Source organism: Hemitrygon akajei, chromosome 22 (assembly GCF_048418815.1).
Source record: "Hemitrygon akajei chromosome 22, sHemAka1.3, whole genome shotgun sequence".
NCBI classification, from domain to species: Eukaryota; Metazoa; Chordata; class Chondrichthyes; order Myliobatiformes; family Dasyatidae; genus Hemitrygon; species Hemitrygon akajei.
The window spans coordinates 41862979-41879396 of NC_133145.1; the positions used below are offsets into that span (position 1 = coordinate 41862979).

General features: G+C 37.3%; 1 protein-coding gene across 2 annotated transcripts in view; it reads right to left on the reverse strand.

The window, feature by feature from the left end:
* Positions 1–3518: 3518 nt before the first annotated feature.
* lrrc45 (leucine rich repeat containing 45) overlaps positions 3519–16418 on the reverse strand; it is a 71038-nt gene continuing 58138 nt past the window's right edge. For both annotated transcript variants that reach the window (XM_073026101.1, XM_073026102.1), the window contains exons 17-18: positions 11391–11538; positions 3519–10985 (exon numbers count right to left, since the gene is read on the reverse strand). In XM_073026101.1, coding sequence (XP_072882202.1) covers positions 10789–10985; positions 11391–11538 — 345 coding nt within the window. In that variant the 3' untranslated portion in view covers positions 3519–10788. The remainder of the gene's footprint in view (positions 10986–11390; positions 11539–16418) is intronic.

A 16418-nucleotide genomic window follows, 5' to 3' on the forward strand; every position in this document is an offset into this window, starting at 1 on the left:
AATATTTCTAATTATTTCTTCCTTTGGTAAAAGAATATTCCCAAGGATTGGTATTGCAATACAATTAAGGATGAGTTGTGAGTTTTGTTGTATCAGATAGAGACATAACATTGCACCTGTTGGCCCTGTGTCAAAGATACTGCTAGTTTCTTGGAATATTGCCATGTCCAGCATTCAAAATCGATTATGGACTTCATGAGTCTCAGATACAAGCAGGAATTATTAAAACCACAAACACAAGTTTGATATTACAGGGTATGCTTATTAAACCCAAATAAGATTTATTATTGATCTACAAGTGATAAACCTTTGTACATCACTACCTTAGAGGATATGTACAGGTAGTGAGTGAACAGTTAAGATATTACCATTCAAAATCAACAAGCTGTAAAAGCACTGCATTGTCTTTGTGGATTTCACTATTTGTAGAAAACACCTGTCGAATTTTCCTTTTGAGGATTCGAGAAATTAACCACATGGCTGTTTCCCTACCCTTGCACCATTGTTGTTGAATATATCAGGTTTCATATCTTATATTACAGCTGTGATGATAAATTTCTAGTGATTGCTTTCCACTTCTGTTGATACTACCTTATGGCACTAGTATCCAAGTTATATAAACTTGATAGAAGTTTGTGCCTTTCCTCAATTATGTCACATTTCCACTTCACCATATTTTAATTATTTAAATAAACCTTATGCAATATATCCTACCACCAAGCATACCTTCCCCACCACTTCCCACAGCGATTGCTCCCTACAGGACTCCCTTGTCCACCTGTTCCTCTCCACCGACTTCCCTCCTGGTACTTATTCTTGCAAGCAGACCAAGTGCCACACCTCCTCCCTCACTACCTTTCAGGGTCCCAAACAGTCCTTCCAGCAGAGGCGACACTTCACCTGCGAGTCTGTTGGGATCATCTACTGTATCTGGTGTGGCATCCTGCATATCAGTGAAACATGATGTAGATTGGGAGACCGCTTCGCTGAGCTCCTTTGCTCTGTCCTCTAGAAAAAGTGGGATCTCCTGGTGGCTACCCATCTCGATTCTACTTCCCATTCCGACCTGTCAGTCCATGGCCTCCACTACTGCTGCAACGAGGCCACATTCAGGTTGGAGAAGCAACACCTTAAATTCCGTCTGGTTAGCCTCCAACCTGATGACATGTGTATCGATTTCTTCGAACTTCCGGTAAATGCACCCCTCGCCCCTTCACCATTCTTGTTTCCCTCTCTCACCCGCTTCTGATGCTCCTCCCCCTCCCTTTCTTCCATGGTCCTCTGTCCTCTCCTATCAAATTCCTCCTTCTCCAGCTCTTTATCTCTTTCACCAATCAACTTCCCAGCTCTTTACTTCATCTCCTCCCACTCTCCCGGTTTCACCTACCACTTTGTACTTTTTCTGCCCTTCCCACCAGCTTCTTACTCTGACTTTCTTTTCAATCCTGATGAAGTGTCTCAACCTGGAACATCAACTGTTTACTCTTTTCCATAGATGCTGCCTGCCCAGCTAAGTTCCTCCAGCATTTTCTGTGTGTGTATGTGTGTGTTGCTTTGGATTTCCAGCATCTGCAGATTTTCTAATGTTTTTTATACAATGAAATACTTCCATTGATTTATTTCCTATCTCGAAACTGGATGACTGCACTTTGCATCCTTCCAAAGGGCACTGACTAAGTGAACTCAGGCACAGCTTTAGATAATTAATTGTACAAAACAGACCACATTAAACACCGCAGAAGAGTTTACATCAAAACCACCTCTTAAGACTCCTCCACTGCATGATAATGTAGAGACCACTTGTTCTACACACAGTAATAAAAATGAGCCGAGTTTTCCAGCTGAGGTTTGTTATCTGTTTGATACATGACATTCATTGTTCTCTCTGGCAACTGCAAGGATAAGTGACAGTCTGAAAGCATGGTGTTGCATTTCAACTTCTGATCACATACCACTGCCATCACCTAGGCTGTCCATTCACACGCCACTCATCTGAGAAAAAAACATTTAATACCATTTAGCCTTTAATACCATTAGAATTCACTATTCCAATATACTGCTCACAGGGCTGCTAGTTTTTTTTCCTTCATATACTCATAAATCTCTGCTGCTTGTATTTAACTAATAAAATCCCTTGTATCCATCACCCATATTTGCTGACTACATCAGTTCCAAGTAACATTGCAATTTCAATATTCTCAGCTTAGTCAATTTCTTCCACAACCTTGATTGCCCCCCCACCCCAGCTTACTGATTCCTGAAGCCTTTCCATTCTCACTACACTCAAATCATCAGTTTTAACTCTCAACTTCTGAAAGCTCCTGTCTTGCATATTTTTAAATCTTCTTTAGCAGTGGTAGAGAGTCCTCAGACAATTGCCTTTTCAAAATTTACTTCTGAAGATGGTTTTAAGTCATTGATCCAATTTCTCAGTCACTTGATAGTACATTTTATTTTACTGCATAAACATGCTATATTTAATAATTCAGCATTGGAAGAATTCAGCAACACAACAGCCTTTTGCCTTTTTTCTCTCCACACAACCTTTGGGTATTGCAATACCTCCAACTCTTTGTAACATTCAACATTGATCTGATTTATATCAGCACACCATATTTCAGCATAATAAAACCATGCAGCTGTTTAATTTTATAAACAACAGTTCACTCAATATGGAAGAATTGGCACTAGTTTACATAACATTTTAATTAAACTTGTTCAATACTATGCAGAATGCATTTGAAAAATATTTAATTGAAAGGGGTACATTACATTTAATGATTTCAATTAATTAACATTAGAGTTGCTCAACTAAACAGAGAAACTCTTACTTAATATGAACAACAAATTCAGAATATAGCATTCTAGGTTTGCCCAAAAGGAAAATTTAAAACTTCAACTGGACTGCTTAATTTATAGATTACAAGAAGTTCTAACTCTACATTCATAGAATCCAAAAGCTGAAAGTTGCTTACTCATTAATAAGTGTATCTGTTGTAAAACAATTTCTGAGGCTCTGTACTCATCTTTAGGAGGTCCTTGTGTAAATCTAAGCAACAGCTTGCTGCAGGGTGCATTACTGCTGTCATGTGTAAACTCAGCATGATGCAAAGGGAGATCACTGGACAAAATAATGAGAATTGATAAAGTATATGCATATTCTGGCTGCTCTGCAGTTGGGTTTGTTGATTTATTACTTCTACAAGTTAAGTAAAGCATTTATTCTATCAAGTTTATATTTTTGTATTCTACTGGGAGACTCAATCCAACCAGATTCACATTTTGTATTAGATAAAGTAAGTTTATGTAATTACAAAGAGGAATATTTTATGCAAGTAGCTTTAATATTTTTTTTATTGTTAGCTGAAAGTGAGAGGAATTTCTTTTTAACCAATTTACTCCAGCAGAGCATTAGAATTTAAAATATTTGCAATGAAAACAAGTATCATTGTCAAGATTGTCATATAATGACCATCCCTAATATATTAAATGTCTAACTTTTAATAAAAACATACCACTTTAAAGAAAATGAAAATATACTTTAATTTTTCTGCAAAATAAATTACAAAAATTTAAAACATTGTAGATATGCACAAAATAAATATTAAAACCATACAAAATCAATGTAAATTCTGTTTTATATATATCAATAGAACTTCATTACTACAATGAAAGGAAGCATTGTAACAATGAGTGACTACAGCTATGCACTGAAGAAGTTAAAAAGTGTTATATATGGAATACATCTTAACATAGGATTGAACACAAATAATTTCAGAGAGCTATCAGTAAAGCACTCAATATTTCAGGCACATGCTGTGAATAGAAAATGCTGACATTGTAAACTTTTCCTTATTAACTTAAATTCTATTATTACATGAATCGCATAATTAGAATCAGGTTTATCATCACTAACATGTATTGTAAAATTTGTTGTTTTGTGGCAGCAATACAGTGCAATTATAGAAAATTAGATAAAGAATTTGAAATTAAAGTCATTAATGTCAATTTTTTCCCCAAGTCCTATACATAATAGTTTTAATTTCAATATACCTGAGTCAACAGTCAGAGTAAAATTTAGTTTAGAAAATATTTGACTCATTTTTTCCACTGTATTTTGAAATATAAAAAGATGTGCAGGATTTAGAACAAGATTTATCTGAATCATTGGTAACAAAATGTCCAATGTTTCACAACAACCTATCAAATAAATCATTGTATTTACTGCCAGCAAAATCTTACTCTTTTGGTTGAAGTTTAGTTGGCTACAAAGCAATTTTTAAGTGTTGCAAACAGAGTTGATTGTACTTCACATAAAGCTTCTGTACCGTGGTAATACTAATTATCATTTTGGTTAGACCATAAATGAGGGTATTCATTTTTTTAAATAAATGAAAAATAGGCATAAAGTCATAAATTAATAGCCTGGCTATGGAATATAGGGGAAAATTGCCTGTCATAACATATCCTCCCAGATCCGTTTGACTGTGGAAGTTAACTAGTGGCAATTCAAAATTAGAGGAGGAAACAGATTATATTACTTGCTACAAAAAGTTAGAAATTTAGAAATATTTTAAGAAATACAGTATTAGCTTCTCTGATTTCTAAAAGAAACATCTCCTCCCCTATCCTCTGTACCTTCAAATTTCCCAGCAACAGCAGTGTGCTGGCACAGGGAGAAAAAGAGAAGCTAGACTATTCACATCTGATTTTATGCCCATTATTCATTTGTTAAAAATTGCAACAGCATGCATCTGAGTTAAGTTACTGAACCAGTAACCAAAATTAGAACTGAAAATGAAATATTCATCAAGTCAGACTGGATTTTTGGAGAAAGGAAAGCATTACAAGCCAGACACATACATTTTACTATGTTAAGGGGTTGAGGGGAGACAAGGTTAGAAAGTCCTCCTTTTTCTCCAAAAAGAGATCACATTATAAGCTGTAAAGCAGGAGAGATTAAATTATCAAAAAGAGTGATGGTGCAAGCCAAAAGACTGAAGGAGACTCAAGTATAGAATCATTACTTGAAATTATGAAATAAATATGTTTAAAATGTTATTAAAATCATTTTAATTTTCCTTCTCATTCCCATTTTGACTTCAGCACCTGATACTGTTCCAATGCAATTCACATTTATGGTATTTCTATTTCAGATTCCTTCCACCAACTTTAGTAACTTCAAACAATTATGCTGCATTTACACCTCCTGTAAGCTTGTTACTTTACTCTGTTGTTCCCCTAATCATTTTATCTTACTCGTCTTTCAGCTTATCACAGACTTGCCTACCTCTTTCTACTCCATTCTTTGCATCTTAATGTTTAAAACCAACCATACAATTCCAGATCCAGAACAAAGTGAAATGGCCTAGGAAGCCACTCTGTTAAAACATAAAATGGGAAAACTGGATATACTGCCTAGTATAGAGCTTCTCCAACATGGGGAGTTGGGTGTGGGGAAGGGAGTGTAAATGTCCTATTCAATCTTGTATTGCCCTTGTCAGGAATATTTAGGGCAAATAGATATCTGAATTGGGTGAGTTGATGCCTAATTTAGACAAGAAACAGCCCAACAGAAGTTACATGATCAGAACTGCACCTTCCAGCTGGTGTTCCTGACTGCTGAGTGACCAGAGGTCACTCTATGGTGGTATACAGCAAATAAGTAAACTTAATCCCACAATATTGTATGGCATCAGATTAAACACAAGTATGGGGCCTTCCTGCAGACTACCCTCTCTTGTATTCCATCACCTACCGGATCAGTACTCTTCCATGGAGAAAACATTAAGAACGCCAAAGGTACAGTAGGTGCTATTGGATGACATCAATGCTCATCATCAAGAGAAACTCAACAACAATGAATAAGCTGGTAGAATCCTGAAGGGTTTGCGGCAAGTAATGAGTAAACACAGCGAAACTCGGTCCAATCTTGTTCTCACCAAGATACCCACAGTAGCTGCACCTGAATCAGTTAGAGTGACTACAGTAATGTCCTTGTTGAAAAAAATGTCTCTTCTTTGCACCAAGATCTTGTTGTAATACAGAACCATTGTCCAACTGGAGTCAATTCAGAAAACATTTGGCAACTGAAAATAAGCCCTCTAAGGCAGTATAATTGCAGCTTAATTTGGAAGAAAAACAACATTTAGAGAAGAATGACAGAAAAATTTAAACTTTTTCTGCAAAATAGTGAGTGATATCACACTGCACACAATAAGCACCATTCAAAACATGAAAATAGATATGAAGTTTTGTATCAGTGCTTACTAGTGTGTATTAAGAGACTAGCTACATGGTTCAGTGAAAATAAACTACCAACTCTAAAAATGCAAGTAATTAAACAACTAAAAATCACCAAAAATGTTCAAGAGACATGGAATTGAACAATCATTATTTTGTTTGGCGGTGAAATCAAGAGAGCCTAAAATAAAATCCAATTTTCTTTCTTTTTGATACATTGTGTTAAATATTGTGGGATATTTGAATGGTTAAAAACATTACAGGTCAGGCTCCATGTATTTATGGATTTATGCTAAAATACATATCTAGACATTAATAATCATAACTTGGAACTCCCTGCCTACCACAGGCAAAGATGTTTAAAACAGCTTTCAACCATCACACAAATGCACCAAACATAATCACTATGCTATATTACAATTGAAATAAAAATAAATACTGAACCTAGGGAAGACATTTGTAATTTATAAATTCATAATTATTATGCTTAAACCATTCAAAGTGATGTATTTTTATAGGCAATAAAACAAATGATTTAATTCAATGGACTCATTCCTTTTTAAGTTTATGGGCTGGATATTACAGAGACATGCCAGTAATTCAAATGGAAGCACCAGCATTTCTCTTTGAAGTTTAATATTTCTATGCAGATACAGAGATGAAGAAGTTGGTAGCAGCTCTTCACTTTATTGACATTGGATTTGATAAGGAACTAACAGCAGTTTGTGAACTTGAAATTTTTTAAAATCTTTTATATTGGGGAATTTTTCTGATGAATTTGCACCCAGGTAGAACTGGTGCAGGAACAACTACTCTATTAAGGTGAATGGAAAGGACAAGCTAGTAAAGAGTGGCTGTGAGAGAATTCTTTTTAAAATTAATCAGGTTCAGATAAATATTTTTACATTTTTAAAATGTTTTAAGATTGCAATAATATTTCAGTTAATTGATTTTTAGAGCTTTTGAATGTCATGGACATTTGGAATCATTTTTGCCCAGAGATTAATTAAAGCACTTTTCCCTTTGCTCTGTTTGAATCAACAAATGCAGAGAGCTGCAATCTTATCCATAGTTAAATAATCCACTTGCATGCAAAAGTTCGGCTTATACAAAAGCCACAAACATCCGTGAAGCTGTAACCCAACAGTAATTGGATCCTTTAGTGGAAAGCAAAAATGTGGGGGTGAGAGGGAAAACCATATTAACTATTCACAGAGTTTGCCAGTTCTCATTTTCTATTGTAAAGATAATTTTATCTTCCTGTTCAGGGATAATTCAAGTTGACGGTATGGTTGCTTCACATGGGATCTTTAACCTTTTTATGCATGCACGCACACATAGACACACACAAAAGCTACAAAAGGAGTGCAATTATTTTGCCAAACAAGCTGTTATTTTCACAGAGCCGGCAATTGGAAAGAAAAGATGCTCTGAACCTGAGTCATGATGGACCATACTTCAAAAGATTACATTCTAATATACTGACCATGAGTACACATATGCCTGTGGTTAATCTAGAGACATCAAAACATTGTTCCAAAATGAAGAGATTGAAACATTTGTACCAATTGTCCTTCCTTTTCTTCCACCATTTAAACTTTCTAGTTTTCAGACATGGGTATCAAAAGAGGCTTAACCATAACGACAATTGTTTTCTCATGCAATTGTGTTAAAGGTGCATTACCCTTTCTCATGCTCCTTGACCTCCATGTAGTTTTTCATGTTGTCAAGCATACTAGTGTCTCCTAGGATTTCAACTATTGTCCATGTCACTGGTATGAGGCAAAGGACAAAAGAGAGACTGTAGATTTTGAGATCCGGAACAACAATCAGAGCGCCAAAAAAAAACTCAGGCCAAGCAACGCTGTGGAGGCAAAGTGTGCAAGTCAGCAGTTTGGGTTGAGGGCCTGCAAAGATTGTCACAATAATTTCATTATGGGGAGGAGATTGTTATGTGACGAATGGAACCATATGGTAGGGGATATTGGGTAGTTAGAATTAGATGGGGGGGAAGAGGCATGCAACAGAAGCTGGTATTAGATAGTGAGTGGAATTAGATGAGGTAAGCATAACATGCAACAAGAAGCTTTAAATGGTTGTCAAAAGCAGGGTGCAAGTGCTTTGCAAAATGGTTGCTTAGGCTATGCTTGGTTTCCCCAATGCAGAGGAGGCCATATGTGAGCACCAAATGCAGTAGACCAGGTTGGAAGAGGGGCAGGTGAACGTCTGCCCACTAGGTATGGGTATAGCTGTTTAGGTCCCTGAATGGCAGAGGAGGAAGTGAATGTACAAGTGTAACACCTCCTATGATCATAGGGGGAAGTGCCAGGCGATGGTAAAGGTGGTGGCGAGGATGAGGGGAGCAGAGAATCAGACAGGTGAGGAGAGGAGAAAGCGTGACCAGTGGTGGGACTGCATTGGAGCTGTCAATAGATAACGTGTTGGATGTGTAAACTGGTGGGCAGGGGAGAGAGAGATGAGAGTAGACATGTGGGAAATGAAGGAAATGTGTGTGGCTCCAAGATCTATAGCAGAAGAGAGGTCATGATTGCAGAAAGGAGGAAGTTTCGGAAAGTCCACAGAGTGTGGTTTCACCTTGATCTGGCCAGAAATGAAGAAATTGTGATAGATAGTAGCCTTACAAGAGGAAGGTGGGAAAAGGTGTAGTTGAGGAGGCTGTGAGAGCTTCAGAAGATGTCCTGAGATGGTGACTAAAAGGTGAAGGAAAGGAAGAGAAAAGTATCGGACAGATTTAAGGACAAGGTGGAAGTTAGTGGCAAAGATGATGAAAATGACAAGTTCTATATCAGTGCAGAAAGCAGAATGGATGCTGTTTTATATGCAGAGAATAAAAGATTTGGAGGTGGAGGTGGGGGAAAGGGGTTTGCTGGAAATAGCTTTATAACTATGACTGTTCCATGGAGCCAACAGAAAGACAGGTATACTAGGGTGCATGGCTTCCTCCAGGGCTTTCCTCCCACAAAAACTCAGTTAACTACCTACTTTTATTTTTCCTTTGTTCACATTTCCCATCCCCCCACGATTCCACCTGCCCATCCCTTCCCTATTTAGCTCCACCTGTCATCTCAGCCCCTATTCTCCCCCCAACCCCCCACATCTTTGTACTGCAAAATACTGACAATTTTTTTCTCCTTCCACTTCAGTCCTAATGTAGGGTCTCTTCCTAAAATGTTGGCTTGTACCTTTTGCCTCCATAGAATCGGTCTGACCTCTTGGCCTGAAATGTCGACTGTTTATTCCATTCCATAAATTCTGCCCAACTTGCTGAACTCCCCCAGCATTTTGTGCACATTGTGCAAGATTTGCAGCATCTGCAGAATCTTGTGTCCAGCTTTCTTATTTTTGTTCCAGATCGGTGATACCACTTGCACTATCCAAATGTAGTCAGAACATCTCCTTTTTTGCCCCAGCTCGTTGATATTACTTAAGGAATTTCTTAATGATCTAGCTAGAGCCCTATTTCTCTTCCATATAATGATGCTACACAAAACAGCCTATATGTATTTCCTGGGGAAATAATGTATTTACTAAGTATACCCAGAAATTTGGAGACTACACAGCCTAAAATCATCTGATATTGGTGTGACACTATTTTAATTGGAAATTTCCTCACCAACATTTGCACCACACTTAACCAAACTGCTTTAAATTCTAGTGTACCAATCATTATATTCACTCACCATCCCTCCCCAATCAACAGGGTGAATTTTTTTAAACCATTGTGGATTTCCTAATTCTATTTAATTATAGAACAGCACCATTTGATGCAAGGGACCTCGTAAGTGAGATGCCATGCATCCTCAAGCATATTTATAATCACCTCTGTCGGTAGGACTAATTTTACACTGGTTTCATCCTCAATGTAAGTAATCTGTGCAGGAAAATTTGATACAAAATAGGTAGAGAAATTACACATTTCAGCATTATTTCAAGCTCTGTGAAATCCAGCATGTCTGGACATAATATTTTATTACCTAACAGAAATTCAATGAACTTTAATAGGTAGCTTTAAGAATTGCACGATTCCAATTCTGATTTCTGGATGTCAGAATATAAAATGACAGTTTAGTGAAAGAAGCTAATTTTAGCATAATCCCATTTAAACATATATAAAGATCCAACAGGCATTGCACACCCTTTTCATCAAGCTAGCTGATTAAATTGCACACGAATCCAAGAAATCTCCAATAGTCTATACATAGAACCACTACAAAAATATTTACAATTTTATTTTTCAGGCTAGTACCTTTTTTCAGACCTGATTATATACCATCAAAATGCATCTTAAAGCATTTTCTTTAGAAGCCTTTCTGTTGATATACTGCATTACAAATTTCATTGATCAGTACTGTTCTATCCTGTGCAATTCTGCTTAATTTTGCCTGTACAAAAAATTGATTCTTTAAGAAATTTGTCAAATCCATCCTAGCTGCAATTATGCATTAACTTACAATCCAAAATTTGAAAACAAACATCTGGCTCCCTTTACTAGATGTCCACATTTGTTACATTTGCTGTAAAATTTCATTTCTTTGTACTTTGAGTGCCAAGAGGAGAACCCTGCACATAGGAGAGAATTGCATTATGTAGGAAGCTAGCTCGTTGTGCTTCATCCTCCCTCATTCGCATAATCTCATTGTCTTTCAGACGGACTTTTTCCAATAAGGAGGAAATCTCACTATCTTTATCCAACAAGGCTTCTCGGTGGCTACTTGACTGAACTGTAATAAAACAGAAGAATTCTAAGATTAATAGAATTACAGGTTGGGCCCCATTGAGCAAAACAATACTTAGGGGTTAAAGATGGCTATTTACTAAAATTTCATCCCTATATTAGGCTTTTCTGTTCTAGAAGGTTAACCCTTGGTCATTATGAAAAGATAGTAAAATCAATTTAATATCAACAGTTGCAATGTTTCTTTTATCTTCATAGTGTTCAGACATTGATCATTTAATTCCCTTAAGATAAATTCAAGTGGCTTAATATAAACAATACAAACAACTTTCTTTAACAAAAGTGGCTTGATTGACCAATTAGTCAGGAGGAATAGTTGTTTACCAGAAAGACAATTTCAAGAGAATGAAATGGCTTGATAGGTTGCACAGTTGATTCTTAATGCACATACCTTTCAACTGCCTCTCTAGGGCAGAAATCTTCTCTTTGAGCCCTTCCCTTGCTGCTCTCTCTGCCTGCAGATGGCCAATTTGTTCCTGGAGTTCAACGCGTATATTATTCACCTCTGCAACCTTCTCTTGATCTTTGTTTGACAACTCCTAAATATTGGAGTTTGAGTGTTAGAATTTTAAAACTTAAATTGCATTTCATAAAATTAAAGAAAGGATTTTTTAAACACAGAGCATGCTTTCACTGGGCAAAAGTACAGTTAATTATTCACGCTCTGGACTGAACTAATATTAAAATAGACATTATGAGCTGAGAGATTGATGAGCTTCTAATGTACTAAATGGCTGCTAGGAACTGCATACATCTTGTGACAATGTATTGAAATGTGTCAAACCTTACAGTAGATGTTTTGAGGGCATTTAAAGCTTGCAAAGTTTTTAAATCAACAGATAGTGTTGCTAACCTCCGAGGAAAATATTAATTCAAACAAAAGACCACCTGTGATAAGGATAGAAAATGGGTGGCTAAGTGACACATCAAATTCATTGAAAGTGGTGTCACAGGTGGATAGGGTCGTAAAGAAAGCTTTTGGCACATTGGCCCTCATAAATCAAAGTTCTGAGTCCCAGAGATGGTGAGGCCTTATTTGGAGTATTGTGTGTAGTTTTGGTCACCTACCTACAGGAAAGATGTAAATAAGGTTGAAAGAATACAGAAAAAAATTACAAAGATGTTGTTAGGTCTGGAGGGCCTGAGATATAAGGAAATATTGAATAGGTTAGGACTGTATTCCTTGGCATGTAGAAGATTGACAGGAGATTTGATAGAGGTATACACAATTATGAGAGGTTTAGAAAGGGTAAATGCAAGCAGGCCTTTTCCATTGAAGTTGGATGGGACAATTCGAGGTCATGGGTTAAGGGTAAAAGCTGAAAACATGAGGGGAACATGAGGAGAAGCTTCTTTACTCAGAGTGTCATGAAAGTGTAGAACAAGCTGCAAGTGGTGCATGTAAGCTTTATTTCAATGTTTAAAAGAAGTTTGGATAGGCACATGGATGGTAGGGGTACAGAGGGCTATTGTCCCAGTGCAGGTTGATGGGAGTAGGCTGTTTAAATGGTTCAGCATGGACTAGATGGGCCAAAGGGCCTGTTTCTATGTTGTACTTTTCTATGACTCTAACAGAGCTGTTGCCTCATAGGTCCAGAGGTTTGGATTCAATACTGTCTTCTAGTGTTTTCTACATGGAGTTTGCATGTTCGTCCTTTGGTAGCACAGCTTTCCTCTGGAACTGCCGGTTTCTTTACACATCCCAAAGATATGCGTGCTTGTAGGCTAATTTACCACTTTAAATTAATAGGCAGGTGTTTGAATCTGGAAGGAGTTGAAGGGAACATGAGAGAAGGTTGTTACAGGTATATTTAGTGAGGGAATGGGACTGCTGTGTGGGCTGGCAGAGATTTCATGGGTTGAAATGTCTCTATTGGAAATACTGGAATGCAAGAAATTTTCTATCAGGCAGTATCTGCAGAGATAAACAGACCCAATATTCCAGGGTTGCAATCTCTCATTAATTAATGCCGTCTTTCATGCTAAATATTTCTAGCATTTTCTGTATTTTTTTAAAATTAAAAGACTTCCAATACTTACTAGTTTTTGTTTTGGTGTTCTGTTTCATCTCAAGCTCAGATGAAATTTCTCTCTGATTCAAATTGTAATGTCTATGTCTTCTTATCAAAACTCAATCCATGTCTTTTTCTCTCAAAACATGTTACACTGAAAACTATTCTCGGATCTTAAAAATCTTAGAAAGCCTTCAAAATATGTAAATACTCCAGCATCTACAGCTTTTCATCTTAGCACAGGTGCCAAAACCCAATTCTCTAGCTTTTCTGTATCTCAAAATACGTAGTGTCATGTATATAAGGTGTCAGGCCCTGCTGGTGTACCTTGTAGAGCACTGAAAACCTGTGCCAACCAACTGGCGGGAGTGTTCAAGGACATCGTCAATCTCAGTGCAGCAGATGAAGATTTATCCTATCAATAATACAATGATGTACAGTGCCTACAAGAAGTATTCACCCCTCCCCCCACGGTTTTCATGTTTTATTGTTTTACAACATTGAATCACTGTGGATTTAAATTTGTTTCTTTGACACTGATCAACAGAAAACAACTTTCGTGTCAAAGTGAAAACAGACCGCTACAGTGATCTAAATTAATTACAAATATAAAACACAAAATAATTGATTACGTAAGTATTCTCCCCCTTTAATATGACACACCAAATAATCAATGGTGCAGCCAATTCGTTTTAGAAGTCACAGAATTAGTTAAATGGAGATCACCTATGTGTAGTCAAGTTGTTTCAACTGATTGTAGTAAAAGTACACCTGTATCTGTAAGGTCCAACTGCTGGTGAGTCAGTATCCTGGCAAAAACTACACAATGAAGACAAAAGAACACTCCAAGCCACTCCGCGAAAAGGTTATTGAAAAGCACAAGTCAGGAGATGGATACAAGACAATTTCCAAATCACTGAATATCTCTTGGAATACAGTTAAGTCAATCATCAAGTGGAAAGAATATGGCTCAGCTGTAAATTTGCCCAGAGCAGGGCGTCCTCGAAAACTGAATGACCATGCAAGGAGGAGGCAAATGAGGGAGGTCACCAAGAGACGTATTACAACTCTGGAGGAATTACAAGCTGCAGTGGCTGAGATGGGAGAGACTGCACATACAACAACTGTTGCCCAAGTGCTTCACCAGTCGCAGCTGTATGGGAGAGTGGCAGAGAGAAAGCCACCATTAGGGGAAAAAAAACACTCATATGAAATGCAAACAGTCCTGACGAAGGGTCTCAGCCCGAAACGTCGACAGCGCTTCTCCCTATAGATGCTGCCTGGCCCGCTGTGTTCCAACAGCAGGTGTTACTCATATGAAATCTTGGCTAGAGTTCTATGGTCTGATGAAACCAAAATTGAACATTTTAGTCATTAGACAAAACGCTATGTTTGGTGTGAGCCAAACGCTGCATCATCAAAAACACACCAACCCTACCGTGAAGCATGGTGGTGGCTGAATCACGCTGTGGGGATGCTTCACTGCAGTAGGCCCTAGAAAGCTTCTGAAGGGAGAGGGTAAAATGAATGCAGCAAAATACAGGGAAATTTTGGAGGAAAACTTGACGCAGTCTGCAAGTGATCTGTGACTTGGGAGAAGATTTGTTTTCCAGCAAGACAATGACCTTAAGCATAAAGCCAAAGCTATACAGGAATGTCTTTAAAAACAAAGTTAATGTCCTGGAGTGGCCAAGTCAGACTGCAGACCTCAATTTAATTGAGAATCTGTGGCTGGACTCAAAGGGCTGTTCACTCATGATCCCCATACAATGTGACAGAGCTTGAGCAGTTTTTTAAGGAAGAATGCAGAAAAATAGCAGTGTCCAGATGTGCAAAGCAAATAGAGACCTATCCACCCAGACTCAAGGCTGTAATTGCTACCAAAGGTGCATCTACTAAATACTGACTTCAAAAGGGTGAGTAATTATGCAATCAATTATTCTGTTTAATTATTGTAATAAATTTAGACCAATTTGTAGAAATTTGTTTTCACTTTGACATGAAAAAGTCTTTTTTGTTGATCTGTGTCAAAAAAAGCCAGATTAAATCTACTGCGATTCAATGTTGTAAAACAGTAAAACATGAAAACTTCCCAGGGGTGGAGGGGTGAATACATTTTACAGGCACTGTAATTATAAAGAAGGCTTGACAGCAGCTATACTACATTAGGAGTTTGAGGAGACTTGGTATGTCACCAAAAACTCTTGCAAATTTCTACAGATGTACTGCGGGGAGTATACTAACTGGTGGCATCACTGTCTGGTATGGAGAGACCACTGCACAGGATCCAGAAAAATCCTGCAGGAATTGTAAACTCAGCCAGCTCTGTCACAGGTACTAGCCTCACCAGCATCGAGGACACCTTCAAAAAGAGATGCCTTGAGAAGGTGGTGTCCATCATTAAAGTCTCCATCTCCCAGGACATGCCCACATCTCATTGCCACTATTAAGAAGGAAGTACAGGAGCCCGAAGACACACACACACACTCAATGTTTCAGGAACAGTTTCTTCCCCTACTCCATCAGATTTCTGAATGCACAATAAAACTCATGACTACCCTCAGTGTTTTATTGTTCTCTTTTTGCACTACTTACTTAATTTTTATATATTTTTTATTGTAATTTAATTTAAAAAAAATTATGTATTGCAATATGCTGCTGCAAAACACTCGTTTCATGACATATGCCAATGATATTAAACCTGACTCTGATTCTGTCTTCTCAGCTTTCAGTTTCCACATTGCTACAGATTTGAAGGCATATTTGTAATACACTACCATTTTTGCAAATATCCTTTTCTGTAATTTCATCTCTGGACAATTCTTCTATTTGTTTGATGACTTTGCATTGCATCTTATATGAATTCAGTCCAGCCTTGAATTAAAATCTGTGCTTTATTAATTTACCCTACAATTATACCATATACCATAAACTTAGGAAGTTCTTAATTGTATACCCAAGTTATGAAATTAGTATTAGCACAGCTAATTAGTACTCCCTCCTTGGGTTTCAGAACATTTCAGATTTAACTTCAAACGTTACATACAGTAAAACTAGGTTGATAGTATAGTACAGCACTGAAGGAAAGCTACATTCTGGCTATGTTAGGATGAGATTACACACCAAAATCGTATCTTTCTGCCCATATACCGTAGTTCCAGCTCATGATGACTGCAAGATCTGCTAACATTCTGACCAGAATTAGTTTCTCCTACTGAACTGTCAAAATCATATCATCTTGTTGATGAGTTGTAGATTCACTTGTTTGCTATGTATAAACTGACTGCATTTGTCTCTTTTTCAAGATACACTACAGTTCAGGAAAGCAATTGTCATATACTTATCATATTTGATATTTTCATACTATTTAGAACAAGAGTCTCAACCTTTTCTTTACACCATGGACC